Genomic DNA, 21,529 nt, shown 5'->3' with positions numbered 1-21,529 from the left:
CACAAGTTAAATTTATCTGTGTAAGCATAGGGCTTCTAGATGCTAGTCAGAGCAGGACCTCTGGTGACAGACACTGTACAAACACAAAAATTATCTTTGTTTCTAAATGGCAAATTAGAGAAACCTCTTTCATTTAGAGGATACATGTTGGGCAGAGATTTCAACCACTCACTGCACAGTACAGATGAAGTCAGGCATGTGGAGTTATGTAGGTACAGGCAGCCATGTGCCCTAGAAGTCAGACAGGCTCCTGTGATATTTGTGGATGAACTGTAGATCACTTGACACCATAGAAACTTTTGGTACTGGGATTGATGATACCTAGGGGAGCTGGATGGAGGCCAGGGGTACTGATGTGGTGGGCACTGAGCTTCAGTACTGAGGAACCGTTACCAGGTAAGTCAGTCCAACGTGAGGGGATACTGGAGCACAGTGAGAACATCAATAGGATCCATTCTGGGCCTTGAACTACTCTTTAAAGAGAGGACAGATGAGATCTTTTTCCTATTAGGACCCCATGAGGGTGGCCTAGTTTTGATGCCTTCTTCCCACTCTATAGAGTGTAAAATATCACAGATTAACTTCTAATTGAACTCAGAATAACTTGACTGAAAAAAAGCTTAGGTTCTCTCCTCCCTGGGAAGAAAGGAGCAACACTGCTGAGCATAGTAACTGATGAGAAAATAAAAAACCATCTCTCAGACCCACTGTTGGAGCATAAGAGTTTATTAGCAAGGCCATTTGCCTTCAACAATACGAGCCTACGGGTAACATGGTATTGGAGACAAAGAAATAAGTAGGGTCTTTCAGAGGTAATTCACCACCATCTGTTGGTAACTATTGCTGAAAAAGGGGGAAAAACCCACAAAATTTCCTGACGTATCTTTTTTGGAGGCAGGGGAAAAAAAAGTACAAACTACTTGAAATCATGATCAGCGTTCTCTCTGTTCTCAGAAGCTAGAAGCTAAAGAATCACAACCCTGCTTTACACCCAAAATACGTAGCTTATGAAATGGAGTTGTTTCTTTTAACTGATCTGAGTTTGCAAGAGTTGCTCTGCAGTGGTGCTTAGGCAGTATTTTACATAATATAAATATATATAATACACAGTTATGTACATAGCTACAAACAAGGGAAAACTGCATTTAGATTGGTCACAAGAAAATATTGAGCTGTTAGCAATGCCGTAGGATACTCAAAACATCCATAAAACATGAACTTTAGCACTTAATCTTCCAGCTGCAACGTGAAAATGTCCTAAAGAGTGGTACCAAGGAAAGCATCCTTAGGAGGTTTCATCTTCAAAGTAAAATACAAAGGGTCAGGTAGGCCAGCCTGTTACAGATCCTCTCAAGTAGTATAAACAGACATCACCACAAAAGGACTCAGCACAAGTCAATACATACAATCCCCTAAAAAGGTGTGTGCGCGCAACATACACACACGCTTCACTGCATGCTGCAGAGGGAAGTCAGGAATCATTTTAAGTGAAGGTGCCCTACTAAATGCCACAATGAAATAAAAAAAGCAGAAGTGTTTGTGGCTTAGCTGAAATAAACACTGCTGTATGAGGAAATTGATACTTAACAGACACTTTGCAAAAAGACACCAACTCAACAGCATCACACCACAGAAGTCTGGCAGGGACATCAAGTTCAGTGCTCCATTGAGGAAGGCCAATAAAACCATTCTAAGGGGATGTCAGTGTAAAAATGTAACATGGCTAGCTGCCAGTCTACTTCTTCCCCTAGGTGTAAGAGGCAGGGCCCATTATACTCTGCTTTCCAGATCTGGACAATCAGAAGAATCCATATAAACCAGTTTGTTACATCTGAACATTGTCCGACTTGGTTTGGGAGGCTTGGGAAACACGATTGATGCTGCTTTCAATGAAGAGTTTGAGGCCTTGTAATCCTTGTGTGTAGAGATATTCCAGATACCAGTTCCACCTTCTACCCTATAGAAACAAAGAGTAGAAGTAAGCATCTGGGGTCATAGGTGAAGTTGTACCCTCCTCTTGCCTCAACCTGCAAATATGCAAATTCAGACTGAAAAAGCCTGACTACATCTACCCTGCCATATGATTATGCACCTGCACAAAGATTACATCCCACCTCAAGTGACCGGATGCCTCTCAGAATCTGACACCAAGCTTTTTACCTAAAAGTCACCATTTCAAATCTGGCCTAGTGATCTACAGTCATTACCATTTGATAACTACTCAGGAAATACATAAATCCCATGTTTCCTTGGCAGGTCCAGCAAAGTGGCTGAGGATTGAGGACTCATGAAACTCAGTTCCCCTTGTCACAATGAGAAGTTCTCCTAGTTCAGGATTGAGGCACATTGACAGGCAGCATGGGGGGAGGGAGGGACACACAAACCATCACTGTCCGCTGAATAGAGTCAGCCTGGAGGATTTCTGCCTCTAGCACCAGTCACTAGCAGGACATTCACTTCAAAACTAGAGGACAATATATTAATATCCCAGAATGTTAACACTATTTAGACTTGTACTGGAAATTCTGACAAGCAAATTTTCCAATAGTTAAGACGTAACTAAAATGTCTCTGTCCTGAGGATGCATTGATTGTAAGGTCAATGTGTGTAAGTATCGCAGTCCACTGGCTGTACATGGCTGCTATGCCAGAATGCTTTCAGACCAGAGCTCATGGCTCTAGTAATCAGGTAACACACGGTGAAGACCTGGAACTCTTTAGTGGACAAAACTGAAGCACACATCTCTGGGTCCATGAGTAAGCCTTCATCTTTGAGTTCTCATGTGGCATGACCAAATGAGAGCATAAATCCTTTCCAGCTCTGATTCTTCTCCTGGACAGGGTATTTCTGAAGATGTGAACTGCACCCCTATAATCATATTACTAGCCAATACGAGTTTTCATATAGTATTTCAAAATAAAAACATGTTACCTTAATTAAGCTGAAGTTCAAGGTTTTATCTTCTGGCCAAGCCTTGTGGAAGGGGGAAAAAAATATAAGTAAACAGGAGTCAGATCAGATGAAATCCTCTTGTGAGTTGCTGAGCCTCGGCTCAGCTGAATCCCCTCTTAAAGCAGGAATTCCCCAAGGGCAAGGAAGGAATAGCAATTGTGAGGATGCACTAGGAGACAACTGCAGCATTCTCCTTAAACCGGTCCATAAATGGCATGGCACCAGAGAACACTCTGCCAGAAGGCAATCCTTCTGAACAGGAACAAGGAATATTTACGGATGTATTGAACTCCTATGCCTCAAATACTAAGGAACCACCAACTCCACACTATTAAAGGGGGTAAAATGACAAAATCCCACAAGGCTTAGTTTATTACCTCACTGTTTCAGGGACTGTTCTCGCAATCTGCTGCAGAGCAGCACCCTCTTGTGCTCGGGAAAGATTTACTCAGCCATGGAGCTTGTTTACAGAAAGAGCAGACAAGAACTTTTCCTTTATTTTCCTAACAATTTTTAAGTCTGGTTGTGGCTCCCACGTAGAGAACAGCCAGTGCTGCAGGATGAGGAATGCTAGCACTGCCCATCAGCAATGTCTTACTGCTACAAAGAGTGGGAAGGTGTAAGACAGGGATGGGGAAACCTCAGGCTTTGAGGGCCGCATCCGGCCCCTGCTTGCCTGGATCTGGCCCCTGAGGCTCAGGGCTCCTCCACCCCAACATTAGGGAGGCTGCACTGCCTCCCCATGGGATGGGAGCACACAATCTACCAAGCTCTGGTATGGGAGGGGAATGTGGGGAGTGTCTCTCTCCTCATTCAGGGGCCATAGTGAGGGTTTTTTCCCCGTGCTTCTCACTCGTGTGCAGGCTCCGACTAATTTTTCTGTGAGTGTGCAGCCCCCGACTCAAAGAAGGTTCCCCACCCTGGTGTAAGAGAACCTCAGGATAAGGACAGAAGGAAAAGAACTTGCACACAGGGAAGCAGTTTTTTAGCTTAACTCTGAAGGAGTGACGGACTCAGGGTGGCTCCACTATGGTTCACACCCTTACCTGCTGCAAAAAGAGGATAGCATAGCCCATCAGGGCTGGGTGATGGACAATGTTGAAGCTGTTTCTGACCTCCTGCACTCTGGTTTTCTTCAGTACTTCCGGATCTAGGCGAATGCCCTGAGGGTGGATATCTTTCTGGAAAGCACTTGATGTCCATAGACAGCCCACCATGGCCATTATGTACTGGTTGTACTCTTGGTAAGTCTGGCTACTGAACTTGAATTGCAGTATTGTCTGAGGAGACCAGAAAACAATTCAGTGGTACAGTATATTACCATCATTCCTTGCAACAGTAATGAAAACACTGCCTCCCCAACAACTAGTTTATAACCCTTTTATTACTGTGAAAGTAGACTGAATTATATTGTACAAGTAAAATGAATTAAAGAAATGTTGTTTGTTCCTCTAGCAGGAAGAGAGATGTTAAGGTAAAGTTGTTTGTGTGTAAGCAGGAAGAAGGATGTTAAGGCAGAAGACGATAATTCCACTTAAGGGTGATAGTGAGACATTAACAGCAGATTGGTAAGACTTAATAAGGAAATGAGATACTTGACTGACCCCAAGTAACTTTGTCAATTCGTGCCCTTTTTCAATCTTTTGTCTGCTCTACTCTTTTATCTGTATAAATAAGGTGACTTGGGTTTGTGTGGGGGTCTCACTTTTTCTGGTTGTATTAGTGAAGCACTTTGCTAATAAAACAGAGTAGTCTACAATAATCTTGAGTCCTGAGTCTAACTTTGACATTATCATCTACAGTACTTTATTACAAAGGTTTGTTCATAGTACCTTTTTGATCAGTTCATTTTCTTTTGCAGCTACCAAGTTGGTTCGATACCTAAAGGAATGAACAAACAGAAGAGTTTAAGTGCCCTCTGAATTCCAGTGCAGATAAATACCAGGGAAGAGCAGGGATGTTGCCTTAGAATGAAGACAGCTGAGTTTTCCTCCTCCACCATGTACAAATACTGATAGGAGGAGGGCCAGCGTCCACCCAGGGACTAGGAAGAAGGAATATACTAACACATGAGCTCTCATTCAAGTAATAGACAGGCTCCTTAATAGAGAACATAGAACTGGAAGGGACAAAGTCAACCTTCATACGACAACAGGCTATATGCAATGTGCAGCACTGAACTGTAGCACAAAAATGCAGTGCACCTTCAAGAAGAAACTTTTCATTCAATGAGAATAGAAAATGTAAGCCACTGGAAGTAATGGAAGCTGACAGTTGTTCTGTATAAATAAGCACTAGCTGCTCTTATCTCCTAGAGAGCGCTCTGTCATGTTAATTACCCTGCAGTATCGTCCGAGAGAAAACCACATGGACAGCCCTACGCCAGCTGTCAGCAATTGGCTACTTCTTTTATCAGATGCAACCACTGGAACTAACACTGCCATGAACAGCAGCAGTTCAATAGATCCTACAGAGAAATGAACACTACATTCTCCAGGCCAGCAGGCAGATTCCAGGCGCTCTAGAGGCAGCAAAGCCCCTCATATTCAGTGCTACCCTAAACAGAATTGCCGAGTGCTGCTGCTTCTGAAAATGTGAGTAATGGTTAGATCACAAGCTTGGAAGTCTGAAGTTGAAGGTTCAATTCCTGACTGATGCCTGGTAGATGAGCTACTTAAGCTCTCTCAAAGTACTAAGGGAACACCTACCTCCACAGAGATGACACCCTGGGGAGGGAGCAGTTTCCTGAAACTTGTTTCTACTGTTCTTGGGTAACAATATGGAAAAGGTTGAGAAGCACAATTGTAAACGTACATGCCCAGCACTCAGAATAGGCCAAGAGCTCCACCTCCTGTCCCTCTCACACAGAAAGGGGAAGAAAACATAGAAGACAATGGAATTTCCATGCTCTTATGTGACAACATGAAGAGTGTCATCTCCCCAACAGGTGATCAGAATGAAAGATGTGATGAAGTTGCAAGCCCCTCCCCCCCATCTTTGTTACCTGTACATAATGTAGCAGAGCTGGTTAAGATTAACAGAATCCATGCTGAGTAGTGCTGGGTAGAAAACTCCAGGAGGTGGCATCACCAACAAGGGAAGGTTATACTTAAGATACACATCACACACCTGCAGGAAGAAAACAAATCCAGAGGTGTTATTACCACCGTTATCTATCCCTACAACATCTACAGAGAAAGACAAGCATTGTGTCACTTGCCCTTTGAAGAGAATGTGGGGGAGCGGCAGTTCCCTTTGTTCCTGTCCCAGTCACATCATCAAATCTGGAAGGGCACATTGTGACCACAAGCCATAGAACTTCCCCAATATCATTCCTAGAGCAGAATCTTTTAGGAAAATGTCCAATCTTGATTTAAAAAATTGCCACTGCTATAGAATTCACCATGACCCTTGTGCAGAAACCCTGCACTCTAGTGCTGGGTAGTAGAAACCTAATCTTTCCTTTTAGTGAACATACAGCAGCCACTCATCTCTGGTCCTTCATGCTGCTTCTGTATTTGTAGCTTGGACTAGACTATACCTGATCCAACAGCAAATCAGTGAAGCACATAACTGAGACCAAATAATTTTATCAGTTAGACAATTCAAGTAGTTATAATTGGCCTGTTGGGATTCCATGGTCACAGCTGAAAGCTCCCCCCGCCCATCCCCAGGAGATTTAAAATTGAAATGCTGTTTTTGTTCACTTTGAAGTGAATTCATTTCGCTCTACATATAGCTTGACACAGAAAAAGTGTAATTTATTCATAACTTTAAAATCCAGGCTTACTGCCTGCTGATTTTAATCAGCTTAATCTCAATTTTGTATTTCTACTTTGCTACTCTCCTAAAGAAAAAGTTGATTCTCATTGGTTGATAGACATTTAAAAACGGGAAATTTGCAATTAAATTTATGCTAACTTTAGTACTTTTTACCAACCATGAAACTACACTATATCTATATACATTTATTTAAACCAATTAAATAGATTAACATGCATTAATGGAGATTCTTAATTTTTATTACATTAGAAAATAGTGAATATTCATTTCTGATTTAGTAGTTTAATATTTTACACTTGTGATTTGTATCATGCTGCTGTGGATAGACACTGGAAATCAATTCAAAGCATGCAAAACAGCATTTTGTTTTTTGTTAGTTAAATAAAAACTACCTTAAATATACTGGACACACAATTTTTTTACTTTCAAATAAAAGCTGTGTTAAATAAATGCAGCATTAGTAAACTGAACCAATTACTTCTGGTCACAATATCCTTTAAGATTTTAGAACTAGGATGCCTCATCCTTTCATATTGTTTTTATTCATTAATTAAAAGAGGAAGACAAATTTCCTTGCTTTTCTAATGCATCAGTTTCTCAACTCTGAATGAACTAGCTGATTCAACCAGTTCTATCAAAAGTTGGTTTAGCACTTCAATGAACTATGGTTCCAAGTGGTTAGCCAGTAACATCCTACAAGCTCAGCAGTTTAACTATTTTAACAACTCTGGCCGCGAATCAGAACAGCTTGAGAGTTGTTTTTAATTTAAATTATTTTAATAGATTTAATTTAGACCATAACATTTGTCAGTTTCAAATACTTAAAAAAAACCCTTAAATAAAATCAGTTTTATTTTTAAATTATTACCCAACACACTGAAACAAACAGTAAAGAAAAGGTGTTCATTTTTTCAGAAAAAAATGTTTTTAGAAGCATTGAAGAGGACATGCTACCTGAGTTTTCAAGTTAATTTAAAAAGATTCAAGTTGGTAGTATTCCTTTAATATCTTGCTATTGCATGGTGTGTCTGTCAATATCAACAGCAGCCAACCCCCTTAAAACAATAAAAAGTTCTGTGGTAGCTACTTGGATCCATGCTTCAGGGCTTCAGTTGGTCTCCTGGAAGAGTCAGGAAGGAAGGAAGTTTCTACCTCCTCCCCTACCTCTCCCTGAAATGTGAGAGAGGACCCTAAATGGTGACGCGAGGGACCAGTGCTCTGAGGTGGTAAAGAGAATAGTCTCAGATGCTTGGCTTGTGGATTTTGCTCACATGCTCAGGGTCAGACTGTCCTTTTTAGGTCCAGAAAGGAACTGTCCCCCAGGTTAGATTGGCAAGGACCCTGAGATTGTTCTGTCTTCCACTGGAACATGGAGCTTGGGTTGCTTGCTAAGATCACCTGGACATCTCTCACCTATTTAGTTCCCTGACATTACAGAGACCCTAGGCATTAGTACTTCTTGATCCCTCCTATTCTCTGTCTGTGGCACACAATTTAATCTCCAGGAGACTGTAGTACTTCAGTCTCATCCAGATTTTGTACTCAATTTTGGGAGGAGGAGAGAACAACAAGGTGAGGTTTAGTGGCCTAAGTAGTGCCGGTCAGAGTAGACAGACAATCTGGTATTGTCTTCTAGTCCTGAACTTGGATGCAGCAGTTATCTATGACTAGTGGACCTGTCCAGAAATTAGAGGGTCTAGCACTTAATCAGGGATAACTACAAATTACTGCAAGGAAGGAAATATTACACACTTGCACAATGAATGGAAATTGCTCTTAGAGAAGTAGAACAACTTCACAACGCTAAGAGTATTTGGATACACATACGGTCTCATAGAAATCCAGAATAAAGTACAGCAAGAAAGTAACATTGTTCTCCAAACGCAGAGCTACAGTGGAGATCCAGCCGACAAAGTGGATCAGCTCAGCCACAGAGTTCACCAGTCCAGAAAGAGTGGTGTTCCTAGAACAGCAGTAAGAGATACATAATATTAACACAACTTGTCAGCTTTAAAATACAGAGCAGAGTTAAGCAGAATGATAGCGGGAACTCTAGGTTTCTTCAGGCTCAGATGTTGAAGCCCACATGGATACATTCACCAATTAAATTTAACAGAACAGTTATCCAAAATAATACACTAAACATAGCCTCAACATCACTGCTGGAGGGAACTTGACTTGAATTTACTGACTTTTGGGCATGTATGTTCCCATTGTTAATATTTTTGGAGGATAACTTTTTGCATCTCTGCATCAGAGTTACAGCCTCAAGCCTGGGTTGAGTAAACTAACTCCAACCTGCCTGCTTTGTGATCCATGGTAAGTTGGGAGACTTGCTACTTTGACAATTTAAAAAGTGCTCATAAGTGAAAAAAGAAGGGATATGAATTAAGTGTTCAAATATTAGGAGGAAGAATTTGGTATGAGAACCTAGGCAAATGCTTGTTCTTTTCTAAGTGAGAAAATACTGTGTGTGTCAAGTAGCGATGAGTGAAAAGGGAATTTTGGCTTGACGAACACCAAGATTATGTAGAAGCTGTCCAACCATATTCCAGAACTCCTTTAATATGCTGCTGCATGTATGGGTTTATGTTTCTGGTACATCATTCTACTTTGATTACTACATGGCTGAAAAGACATGCAAAATATTAAGATATATACTTTTAATGTTGCTTCAAGATATAAATAAATCAGAGCAACTCTAACAAAAAAACAAAACAAAAACAACACACAACAGGATTCAAAATCAAGCTAATTATCAGAAGCAATAAAGCATTTTCTGACTCTCTAGTCAACTTCTGTGGCACGGAATAAAAACAGGACATTTTCATGAACTCCACACATAAATGCTGTATTGTGTGCAATTCAGATGAACTTACAAAGGACTGATTTTAGGATCAGACTCTATATCCAACTGCATCACATGCCAATTCAGCCAGTTCTGCAACAGATCCTTCAGACTCTCAAGAACACTACACTACAGGAGGAAAAGAAAGAAGTGGATTATGCACATCATAAAGAGTGTCTGAATACTAAATAAAAATGGGACATTTTCAAAGTATACCAGGAGGGATTCACGCAGTTTATCATTAGGACTATGAGAAAATGAGAGCTAGCTAAAACCTCCATGTAGATCAGAGTAACACCTGCACTCTTGGCAGGGTGATTAACAGGGTGTAACTAGTACAAGGATGCAGAACCCAAGCTGAAGACAATGAAAGAAAAGCTGTCTTTACCATCCTAAAATCAGCAGCATAGTGGGTGCAAAATATACTTGAATTTCCAATTCAAACACCCCATTTCCTTTAAAAAAAAACGTGATTTCAAGGGCAGGCTTCCCAAAATAATTACTCCCCCACTATGCATTTTAGCTCTATAAATTAGGGAGGACCTACGCTGGATAGGCCCAGACCAATGCCAAACTGGGAAGCCTATTTTACTGTCTATAGATTGCTTCACCTATCTTCTGTAGTAGGGATAGCAATATCAACTAGATCGGCATGTGACCAATAGAATGACCTTGAATTACCTTAAAATAAAGGGATGATGTGAAAAAAAGCTGTGCGAGGGGTTCACAGAGACGTGGTTTCATTTCTGAAATCAGAGGAGAGAAGTCAAATATCTGTGAAAGAATCCAATCCACCCAGATCAGACACAGTTCAAGATCATAGTCTGGACTACATACCTGAGAAGCTGCTGAGGGGGATCCAGCTCACCAGTCTGAGGATTTGCGATCGACAGCAGAAACCATCCCAGAGGGGGAGGCTCTTATATAAGAATTCTTCACAAGAAGAGAACCCCTCCTGAAGGGTACAAGATTAAAACCTTCAACAAAAATTCAGCACAATCCACTACCTTTTTTGACTCTTCCACAATTCACTAGAGAAGGCATAGGCTACCCTACTTCCACTCCCTCAAGCAATCCATCAACTAATGACTGCAGCTTTCCAAATTACCATTCCTTCAGAAGGGTCAGTTCAAAGGGCAAGTCCAGATTCCTGAACACATTTTTCCTCATCTCTTGTTGCTGTTTCTAAGTTTGTAATCTTTAAGACACCCCATGGGAAATGGATAAGCCCCAAATAATTAAGCAAACTCTTAATTGGAGTAGACATCATTAAGAAGATGCCTACCTGCAAAAAGCACTCTGTCTTGTAGACAATATCCAGGAAGTCCTTGAACTCTTCTTCATACTGCTGGTTATCAATCTTATACCAAGTGCATTCTAAACCAGAGGGAAAAACATAACTGAGTATGAGTAGTGCAGACAAGGACGCAATAACCAGAAGCAGAATACAAATCCTCTTTCTCTGGAAAGGTACTGTTAAAGTCAGTGCTGTTACCTCAACTAGTATTTTTGTGTTCCAATAACAACCACCAGGGTTTGACAAACAGCGGCGAAAACCGCTCGACCGCCCTGTACTGCGCATGCGCAAGAGCCACATTGTGTATGTGTGCGCTGCGAATGAACGGGGCGCGTGGCTGAAATCTACTCGCCACAGGCGAGTAGACTGTATAGTTTATCGAACTCTGCTAATAACCATAGCATCATCTCAACGACTTGATTACCTGCATCCTGCTTCAAAGGCCTTTTAAGACTACACTTGAAAGAGAATCCTCTGAACTGTCATTCATGCTCAAATTTGACACTTTACACTTAAGTTTGAATAAAGACTCTAGTTATCTTACCCATTACAAAGCTAGCTTTCCCAATTATCACCTCTAATATTATTAGCTCACAGACATTTACCTCCCCCCCCCATCCCCCTTCTGTTCTGAAATTTGATTTGTCCTTTTCATATGTGTTCAATTAAAAAAAATGTATCCTTTGGTATATGGTTGTGACTATTTTCTTCCACTATTTGATCTGAGGAAGTGGGTCTGGCCCACGAAAGCTCATCACCTAATAAACCATCTTGTTAGTCTTTTAAGTGCTACATAGTCCTGTTTTTTGTTTCAGCTACACCAGACTAACAAGGCTACATTTCCATAGCATCATAGGACTAGAAGGAACCTTAAGAAGTCATAGAAGCCAGTCCGCTGCACTCATGGTAGGGTCAAGCACCATTTAGAACATCCTTGAAGTATTTGTTTATTCTGCTTCTAAAAATATCCCATGATGGAAATTCCACAACCTCCCAAAGCAATTTATCCAGTGCTTAACCACCCTGACAGCTACAAAATGTTTCCTAATCAGCAACCTAAACATCCCTTGCTGCAATTTAAGCCCATTGCTTCTTGTCCTAACAGAGGTTAACAAGAACAATTCTTCTCTCTCTTTTTTATAACAACCTTTTAGGTACTTGAAAGCTATTATGGCTCCACTTCAGACTTCTCTTTTCCAGTATAAACAAACCTTATTCTTTCAGTCTTCCCTCATAGGCAGTTTTCCCTCTAACATTTTCCATCCTTGAGGAGGCTGAATTGTCTTTTGGACAGGTTGACATTTCTTACATGCAACATCAATATACAGGTTGCCTGTGGATGTGCACTACCAGTACAAACAAACAGTCTAAATATGTGTGTGTGTGTGTGTGTGTGTGTGTGTGTGTGTGTGTGTGTGTGTGTGTGTGTGTGTATAAACAGCTCAAAGATATTAAAGAATTAACAAGGCGAAATGCTTAAGATGTTTAACATGAAGTCAAATAAGAAAATTAACACTACCTTTGAAGTACACATATCATCCTAACAACTCAAGCTAGTAAGCGTGCCAGAACGGGGCATGCTGAAAACAGCTATATAAATAAATCAAGACATGGCCATTAAGTAAAAGCAAACACCAAAGCCCCAATTTAACAACCTACTCCCATAGGCCACTATATCTTCAGAATTTCCACTGAAGCTGCTCTCAAACTGAAGCATATGCGAAAACGCTAGTATGCTACAGACTTTTGCAGTTAACAAAACTATTCCTCTTGCATGCTGCATATTATCCACACATAGCTCAGTTTTAAGATGCTAAACACATTTATGAGTCAACTAAAAAATCATTCTCCTTGCAAATTTTAATATGATATTTACTAACACTGGAAAGTAGAGGAAAAGGCATTCACTCAGGCTTATACAAATGTCTTGGGGATATGAACTCTTAATTTAATTAACAGTGCACAAATGCAGAACCGTAAAAATAACTAATAAAGCAACATGGGCAGCAAACAAAGTCACAAACAGCTGAGAACTTGAAAACAGGAAGGGAAGTAAAACATCAGGTGGTTGGTTGTGGTTATTTTCAATGTATGTTTAGGATCCATGCTATGCAAGCGAAATAGAGACCTATAAAAACCAATTGTGCACGTCACTAACTCAGAGTAGAAGCCCCAGAGCATATTTAACACGTGGCTTCCAAGTTTGTAAATAAGTGCATACCTCAAAAGAGCTTGCCAATAAGCAAACATCTAGCAACACACTTAGTGCTTGCTACTTCTAAGTGCATCCATTGTCTCAAGAGCCAGAACTCTACCAGATAGCAAAGAACTGGCCTTAATGCAATACCTCTTCCCCACAAAATTCTAAAACTTAATGAAAATCATTTGCCTGGAATCCAACTCTAACTGAGTGGCCAAAACAAGATACGTGGTAAATTTCTTCCAATTTTAATAATAATTTAACAACACAGAATTTTAAAAAAAAAAAATCATTAAGATAAGCGTTTTCACAACTCTCAAAAAATCTGTTAAAAGAATCCTTCTCTTTCTTAATCCATTAACACCTATAAGCTTTAACAAGGATGTCCGGTAGTACTTTAAAGATTAACATATTCATTAGGGTATTAGAGCAAGTTTCATTAGACTCCTTGTAACTTTTGCTGAAACAGATTAACAGACTACCTCTTTGAAACCTATGTAAACTTCATTTGAAACGTAATCATACAAGTGTCATGAGCTAGTCTGTTTTCTCCGGTATCATTCACTACAGGCTAAATCCTCATCTACAAGAGCAATGTAAGGGTATGCCTACACAACAGCATTATTTCGGAATTGACATTATTCTGAAATAAACAGTGCATCTATACTGCAAGCCATTATTCTGAAATAATGTCAAGCTGGAGGACTTCTTCCTCTAACTCCTGAGCCCTTATTTTACAAGGAGTAAGGGAATCAAAGGAAGAATGTTCTTCCTTCAACTTCCTGCTGTTGAGACAGAGCCAACAATCAAATTAATCTATTTTGACTTTTGCCCTGCAGTGTAAACGTACCCTAAATGCTTTACAGACTCTTCACTCTTCTCTGTTTGGAGGGAGATGATCTAAACGGAAGTTTAGCCTAGGCTTTCTTTCTAACATTTCTGGTCAGATGGCCACTTGTTAAACTCAACATGACCAAAAGCAACCTCTTTATCGTCCCCTCTTGATACTACATAAAAATATTTTGGACTACAACTGCAAAGAATTCACTGTTTTGTGTTTGCTGTAAGTTTAACAGTGGAAAACAGCAGGGTGCTACACTATTCTATTTCCACCCATGCCCCCCACGCGCGCACACATACATTTTTCCTGGCACATGTCAGATCTTGAAATTGTGTCACCAATCAGTTGGTAATTAATACCAACTCACCTTTTTTTGTTAAGGCTGGTATGAAGAGAAGATGTACTTTGACTAAGCTCCCTCTATTTCATTAATGAGACAATGGCCTTTCCCCAGCTGCATACCATCTCCCATGTAGCCACATGCCCCCCTCCCAAACCACACCTGAAATTTTGGCACCCCCTATGAAGCCTGCTTCCCCCTCAGCCCCGTGTGCCTCCACTGCATAGGTCTGACTCTTGATGCAGCCCAGATGGGAGTCAGGATGCTCTAAACTCCCCATCACAGACATGCCAGCACCCATCCATCTCCTCCCACAATCTGCTTCCCCAGCCGCAGTCCAGCTGGGAAAGAGTCCTACTTCTCCAAGTTGTAACCACTAGCAGCTGCAGCTCAGATGGAAGTCAGAACACACCTCAAACTCCTCACCTCACCAGAACCCTCCCCACCCATTTATTCAACCTACCCCATGCAGTCTGCTCTTTTCCCTTCCCCACCCTGCCCCCCACTCCTAGCCCAGCTGGGGGTGAAGAAAGCTCTGGGTTTCTCACACGCAACTAGGTGCTGTAATCCAAATAGTCTCTCTCCTTTCCCTGCTGCCACAGTCCAAAAACACCCTAAACTCCCCTCCCCAAAGCCCCCTATCTGCCAGCTGGGAGAGGTAAGCTCATGGGCAGCTGAGGGAGAAGTGCCCTTCCCCCATACATGGGAAGAGCTCATTAATCAGATGTGAAACTTACAGGCCAGAGATGAGCAATAATTTTCATGGGGGGGGGAGGGAAGGCACTTAATTTTGTTATGTGGTCACCGGCTAGCTCCAGCCCTTAGAAGGGGCAAGGCTGGGGATTAGCCTCCCTCCAGAGTTTTCTGGGGCTGGAGGTTTTGAAGGAATAACACAGCAAAGGACTCATGGCTCAGTCGCTACTGCATTACCTGGCAGCTGCCCAGGGGTGCTGCGGCTATTTCAAGGGCTTGTGGCTCTGGCCCCTGCCAGGGTAGAACTGAGCCAAATAGGATCCTGCTGCCTGAGCTACTGCCTGGAAATTTGGTAGTACGGGCAGCAGGATATAAATAGAAATCAGCCAGATGCAGTCCACGAGCTGGGTCAAAGTATTATGCAGACTGGATCTGGTCCTCAGTCACCATCTTGCCCAGCCCTGTCATAAGCCATGTTCTCTAGACCTTTCATCATTTTTGTTGCTTTTCTCTAGAACAGGGGTTCCCAAACTTTTTGACATGGGGACCAGTAAATCCATTCACGAGCTCCTGGAGGACTGGTAGCATTCATTTGCATATTCATTAAGCAAATTATGAATATTCAAATAAGTTGTTTAATTTGAACCTGTTTTTTTTCCAGTACTGTTTTTTGTAGCTCAAAAATGTAAATGCATATATAAAAAAATAATTAAAAATGAATAAATGTTCAGTGTTTCACCTAGCTGCATCCTCAGGCCAGCCTGGGCCAGGACTTGGGGGACATGGCGCCGCATGGGCACTCCAGGAGGCGGAAGCAGGAGCAGATTGGGGGCAGGGTATCTGGCTAGGAGAGAGGGTGCAAGGAGGGATAGGGTTGCCAGATGTCCAGTTTTGTACCGGACAGTCCAGTATTTGAGGGTTCTGTCCAGGAAACAAATTGAGAAAATACTGGACATATAAAATGTCCAGTATTTTCTAATTAAGTACATTTTATTATTAGGTGTATCAGTCCGTAGCTGCGAACTGCCTGGCTGGTAGATGTGTTCACGCTGCGTGAGTGTGTCTACCAACCAGGCAGTTCACAACTACTCAGGGGGTGGGGAATGGAATCCCCGGGGCCGGACTCACTCGCGTGCCCGGGTCTGCATATGCCCAGGTCAATCCCGCTGGCCAATTCACCGCTGGCGGCCCCCCCCCCCCGCTTCTCCTCCCGATCTCCCCTAGCCAGCTGCTGCTCCCATCCAGCCCTGCTTCCGGAGGCTGGTTCTCCAGTCCTCCTCCCCCCGATCTCCCCCGGCCAGCCCCGATCTCCACAAGACAGCCCCGCTGCCCCCAATCCTGCTTCCGCCGGCCAGCTGGCCACCCCTGATCTCCACCGGACAGCCCCGTTGCGCCCAACCCTACTTCCCGGCAGCCGGTTTCCCGCCCCCCCCCCCCCCCCCCCCCGCACACACACCTCCTCCCAGCCCGCCCCACCCCGCTCCTCTCCCGGCAGCCATGCTGAGACCCGGTATTTTTTTCCCGCGGCCTGGTACTTGGCCGCAGCCCATAGTTTGGGAAACACTGCTCTAGAAGCTCTCCTATCTGTCCACCTTTTCCTGAAAAATGATGCCCAGTCCTGGGCACAGTACTCCAGTTGAGGCCTCAATCAGCACAGAGCAGAATGGAAGAATTACTGCTTGTGCCTTGCTTACAATACTCCTGTTCATACATCTCAGAATGAGGTTTGCTTTTTTGGGGGCAACAGTGTCACACTGACTCTTTTTGCTTTAAAAGTGGCCCCCTGGCACACACCAGCTCCTGGCAAGCTGGATGCTGCTCCCCCACCCCGGGAGTGGGTTTAGTTGGCAGCGCAGCAGCTGCCATCCTGCTGCAGGTGCGTATAAGTGCTGAGATTTTCAGCGGTTACAATTACCTGCTTTTTAACATTCCTACTATTGACCTCTGACCATTTCTTCAATTTGCCAAGATACATTATTATTCAAAATTATCCCTCTTTGGATCCTGGTATCATCTGTAGACTAAAAATGTATGCCATTATCTAAATCCATCTGTCATCAAAGATAATGGCATATCTTCAATGGCAATAACATATGCTTGTACAGCTAAGTACCCTTACAGCTTCAAAGACATCCCTTTTCCTCCTACTATACTTGGTAATGTTAATTTCCTACCTTCTTGAAGAGTCTGGCCCATCCAATAGTAGAGCCTCAAGTAGATCGATTCATCTTTGACGCAATTCATGTAGTGAAGCAGCAGGGAGTTCCTTAGCACTGAGCCCATCTGGGAAGGAAACTGAAAAAGAAACCAAGAGTCTTGCTTCTGAAAGATGCCAAAACAAAGCTGATACTGTCAGAAGCATCCAATCCCTCTACACCAGGGAATACACAGGTCCCAGGTTTTCATACAGTACATCTCTTTGGAGTTGAGTAACACATACATCTATTCCCCAATAAATAAGTTAGGGTACATCTTCACTATGGGACAAAGTCGAATTAAGATAAGCAATACGCAAATTCAGCTATGTTAATTGCGTAACTGAAGTAGAAGTACCTTAACTCGGCTTTTGGCGCTGTCTACACTGCAAGAAGTTGAAGGGAGCACAGTCTTTCTTCTACTTCCATTACTCCTCAGTCCTCCTTCCATATCAGCATTGACTGGAGCACCCCTCTCAGTTCGAATTAGCTGTCTTAACTAGACCTGCTAATTTGAACCCTGGAAGATCGACAGTGGCAACTTCGATCTTCCTCTGCACTATAGACATACGCTTATTGATCTATATCCCTTGGTCACCTTTAAGATTACATATGCTCATGCTGAGGCCTTCATACCACGCACCTCCAGGCGGTGGATGTTCTTTAAGAGCTGGGAGAAAGTTTGCAGCTCCTCCACTGGGAAAGATTCACTGTGACTGAGGATATCAGCATGGATAATCGCTTTGCTCCTAGTTATCTTGTTTGTGTCCATGGTGCAAGCAGGCAAAATCAGCTGGGTATTCCATTTCTAAAGAGAGAAACAGGAAAGTCAAAATTGATAGTAGCAAACTGGATTTCAGACCAATCAGATCTAAAACCAAGACAGTTAATATTAGCACAGAGAATCACTCACTTGCTATTCTTCAAAGTGCTACCCTGCAAGATCACAGCCCAGACTTGCAATGGAAGTCAGAGTGAGGCACTTTTATTTCCATTAAATTACACTACCTTCCTCAATGTCTACTCAGCTCCCAGTTCCTTTCCATAATTCAACAGAGCAAATGCTTGGCACTCTCTAGGATTCACATAAGTGCTCATAACTTACTCTCTTCCGGGACTGAGGGTGACCAATGTCTAGAATCAGTTGCTGGGATGTCAGAGATGTTGCCTGATTTCTTCGCCTTACAGTGTTGATTGCTGCCTTCCATAGTCTTTCTGAGTTCTTGAAATAGGACTGAAAATACAATCCAGGCATCTGTGAGAGGCCAAACTAAGCCAGAGTGACAAAATTCAATTGCCAATCTGATACTTGTCACTATAGCGACATGTGTGTCTACTATTGTAAGGACTGCACTTGACACTGAAAATGGTGCTACGTTTGTCACAGTACAATGTGGTTTATTTCTTTGGACTTATCCTTTGACTACAATCTTAAAGTTATGCTTTAAAAATTACTTGCACATGCCCTCTCTCAAAAGGTAAGAAAAAAAAGTCTGACATCTCAGAAGGATGGGAATTCGCATCTATTTTAGGATCCTGTTATGCTATCGATTCATAAAGACTGAATCTAAAGTATTCCATGTATTAAATAAAACCTGCTGGGTACATAGTGAAGACCCCATGCATTCAAATAGCAGTGAGATCTGCCATAGAAGTGAACTGAGTAATCATAGCTTTCCATCAAACAATGGATTAAGTTTAGATATCATGGAAGAAAATTTGAAATATAAACCAAAATGCAAAATTCCCAACATAAGGCTTCATCTGAACAAAAATTTTGCACCACTGAAGTTACAATAAGTTTGTAAACCATAATCCTTAATTAATGCAGACTCCTATGTGGGAACTATTAAGTTGTTTTATAATCTGTTTTAGTTAAATTCATTCATAAATTTTCTTTAGGTGAACTAGTGCAAGTTGTATATATAGTTGAGGCCAAAGCCCGGAAATATCTCCAATGCATGTGTGGGTATCAAAAGTTTTGACTACTCCCGTAGATAAATCTGCAGCACAATGAAAACGACAAATTTAGGGCAATAAAATAATCTGAAATAAACATTACAACAAATGCCACAATTGACCAATTATGTAACTTGCTTTCATACTGTAGTCAGTAAAATCCTCAATTCTTAGAGCTAGACAAATCTTCTTTACTGAAATGCCAGAAAAACCTGCAAAATTTATATCCAATATGATGCAGAATTCTCAGGGTCTTGGAATAGTAGTAAGCATATAAATAAGATGGTGGAATTAAGATATGTACGTGGACTAAGTACTTTGCTGCGTACACAGCACATAATCATTTATGTAAATAAAGCCATACAGTATGTTCCTAACTTGAAACTCCCCCAAATCCATCTCAGAATACATTGTAAGCTTCCCCACCATTACCTTTCATATAGCTAAAACTTTCCAATTTAGAAATCAGGGCCACAAACAACCTAATATTTACACTGACTGGTATCTTCTATTACAGGCAGTCCCCGGGTTACGTACAAGATAGGGACTGTAGGTTTGTTCTTAAGTTGAATCTGTATGTAAGTCGGAACTGGCATCCAGATTCAGCCGCTGCTGAAACTGACCAGCGGCTGACTACAGGAAGCCCGAGGCAGAGTTGCTCTGCCCCGGGCTTCCTGGAATCAGCTGCTGATCAGTTTCAACAGGCTGAATCTGGACACAAGTTCTTACATACAGATTCAACTTAAGAACCCCAGGCGTCCCCACGTCAGCTGCTGCTGAAACTGATCAGCGGCTGATTCTAGGAAGCCCGGGGCAGAGCAACTCTGCCTCGGCCTTCCTGTAGTCAGCGCTGGTCAGTTTCAGCAGCGGCTGACTTGGGGACGCCTGGGGCAGAGCAGCTTGGGTGCTGCTGGGTTGCTCCAGCAGCGCCGCTCCTCAGCTCTACTGGACCAACCCAGCAGCACCCAAGCTGGTCTGCCCCAGGCATCCTGATTCAGCCGCTGCTGAAACTGACCAGCAGTGGCTGAATCAGGATGCCTGGGGCAGAGCAGCTAGGGTGCTGCCGGGTTGGTCCAGTAGCGCCCAGAGCGGCGCTACGGGACCAACCGGCAGCGCCCCAGCTGCTGTACCACAGGCGTCCGGAGCAAAGCTGCGGAGCATGGGGGCAGCGGGACAGCCCAGATGCACCGCAGCTGTCTCGCTGCCGGCGTCCTCAGAGGCTTTGCTCCCCGTTTCCCTGGTCTGCTGGTCTCCAGCAGACCAGGGAGACGGGCAGCAAACCCCGTTTGTAACTGCGGATCCGACATAAGTCGGATCCGCGTAACTCGGGGACTGCCTGTATAACTATTGTGCTGCTCTAGCACTCAAAAGGTGTTTGGACAATGCCCAGCAGACTCATAGGAAAATAATACCTTCACCCAGGGCACTCATGATCAAATACACAAGACACAAAAAAAACAACAATAGGAGGGAAACAGATAAGGGAGGATAAGATTAAGGATGTGGTTACACTTGCTCGTCTGCTGAATGATTTTACATGTCTTCTCACTTCAGAATAAATAAAATGGTAGCAATTCCCACACACAAAAAAATACTCTAGTGGTTTCTTTTTATTCAATGGAAAGAGGATACAGGATTATTCTGTCACCATTGAATCATGAATTATAGCTGCTTATGTAGGAAGGACAGTACAGACTTTCCAATATTTACATAGAGTCACCCCATTCCTCACCTTCGCCTTTGCAGGCAGAGTTATGGATACCAGCTCAGGGCAGAGAAGTTTGTACAATGACAGGAGAGCCTGCAGATGAGGCTGCATTCCCTGGAAGAAGATGGAGAGTTAAAATGTGCACTACAGAAAACAGCACAGAAAAGCTAACTGATACTGCAAGTCTATAAACTAGTGTTATTAATTAGTCCAAAGTAGCATTGTGGAACTAAGGAAGGAGGAAAACAGAATGTCCCTATTGAGGACTGGAAATAGTAAGGAAGTTCAGATGGAAAGAGAAGGTACAGTTTAAGTTGCTATAGATAAGATGACTAATAAATTAAAATTAGTTAATGTATTAAAAAAGTGTATCGTTACATCTATTTTGCCTAAACACACACACACACACACACACACACACACACACGGTTTTACTGGGCTACCCACACTCCCCAACTGCACCTCATTATCCAAGGACTGAACTCAGCATTACATAGTTAAACTTCCTGATATGCTACTAATTTTGTAAAATACATTAATAGCTAGCTTACAGGAAGAGTTCTGTGCATGCAACCTGTAACACATAATATAACAACTTCCAAGAGTCTTTTACTAGAACCATATAAATGTTAATTTGACATTAAAATTGGAGAGGGAGGCGGAAAGAGATAAATTGTGCCATACATAAGGAAAAAAAACCCCTGACAATTGCA

General features: G+C 42.4%; 1 protein-coding gene across 3 annotated transcripts in view; it reads right to left on the bottom strand.

The window, feature by feature from the left end:
- Nucleotides 1–708: 708 nt before the first annotated feature.
- The window catches only part of CENPI (centromere protein I), a 32,181-nt gene continuing 11,360 nt past the window's right edge, over nucleotides 709–21,529 (bottom strand). For all 3 annotated transcript variants that reach the window (XM_006137438.5, XM_006137439.5, XM_075896734.2), the window contains 14 exons: nucleotides 20,841–20,930; nucleotides 18,255–18,383; nucleotides 17,793–17,957; nucleotides 17,129–17,249; nucleotides 10,869–10,960; nucleotides 10,421–10,538; nucleotides 10,265–10,329; nucleotides 9,615–9,712; nucleotides 8,563–8,698; nucleotides 5,957–6,081; nucleotides 4,785–4,833; nucleotides 3,999–4,232; nucleotides 2,932–2,973; nucleotides 709–1,957 (listed from right to left, as the gene is read on the bottom strand). In XM_006137438.5, coding sequence (XP_006137500.3) covers nucleotides 1,826–1,957; nucleotides 2,932–2,973; nucleotides 3,999–4,232; nucleotides 4,785–4,833; nucleotides 5,957–6,081; nucleotides 8,563–8,698; nucleotides 9,615–9,712; nucleotides 10,265–10,329; nucleotides 10,421–10,538; nucleotides 10,869–10,960; nucleotides 17,129–17,249; nucleotides 17,793–17,957; nucleotides 18,255–18,383; nucleotides 20,841–20,930 — 1,596 coding nt within the window. In that variant the 3' untranslated portion in view covers nucleotides 709–1,825. The remainder of the gene's footprint in view (nucleotides 1,958–2,931; nucleotides 2,974–3,998; nucleotides 4,233–4,784; nucleotides 4,834–5,956; nucleotides 6,082–8,562; nucleotides 8,699–9,614; nucleotides 9,713–10,264; nucleotides 10,330–10,420; nucleotides 10,539–10,868; nucleotides 10,961–17,128; nucleotides 17,250–17,792; nucleotides 17,958–18,254; nucleotides 18,384–20,840; nucleotides 20,931–21,529) is intronic.

This window comes from Pelodiscus sinensis, chromosome 13 (genome assembly GCF_052426305.1).
Source record: "Pelodiscus sinensis isolate ZL-2025 chromosome 13, ASM5242630v1, whole genome shotgun sequence".
NCBI lineage: Eukaryota > Metazoa > Chordata > Testudines > Trionychidae > Pelodiscus > Pelodiscus sinensis.
This window is presented reverse-complemented; position numbering and strand designations above follow the sequence as displayed.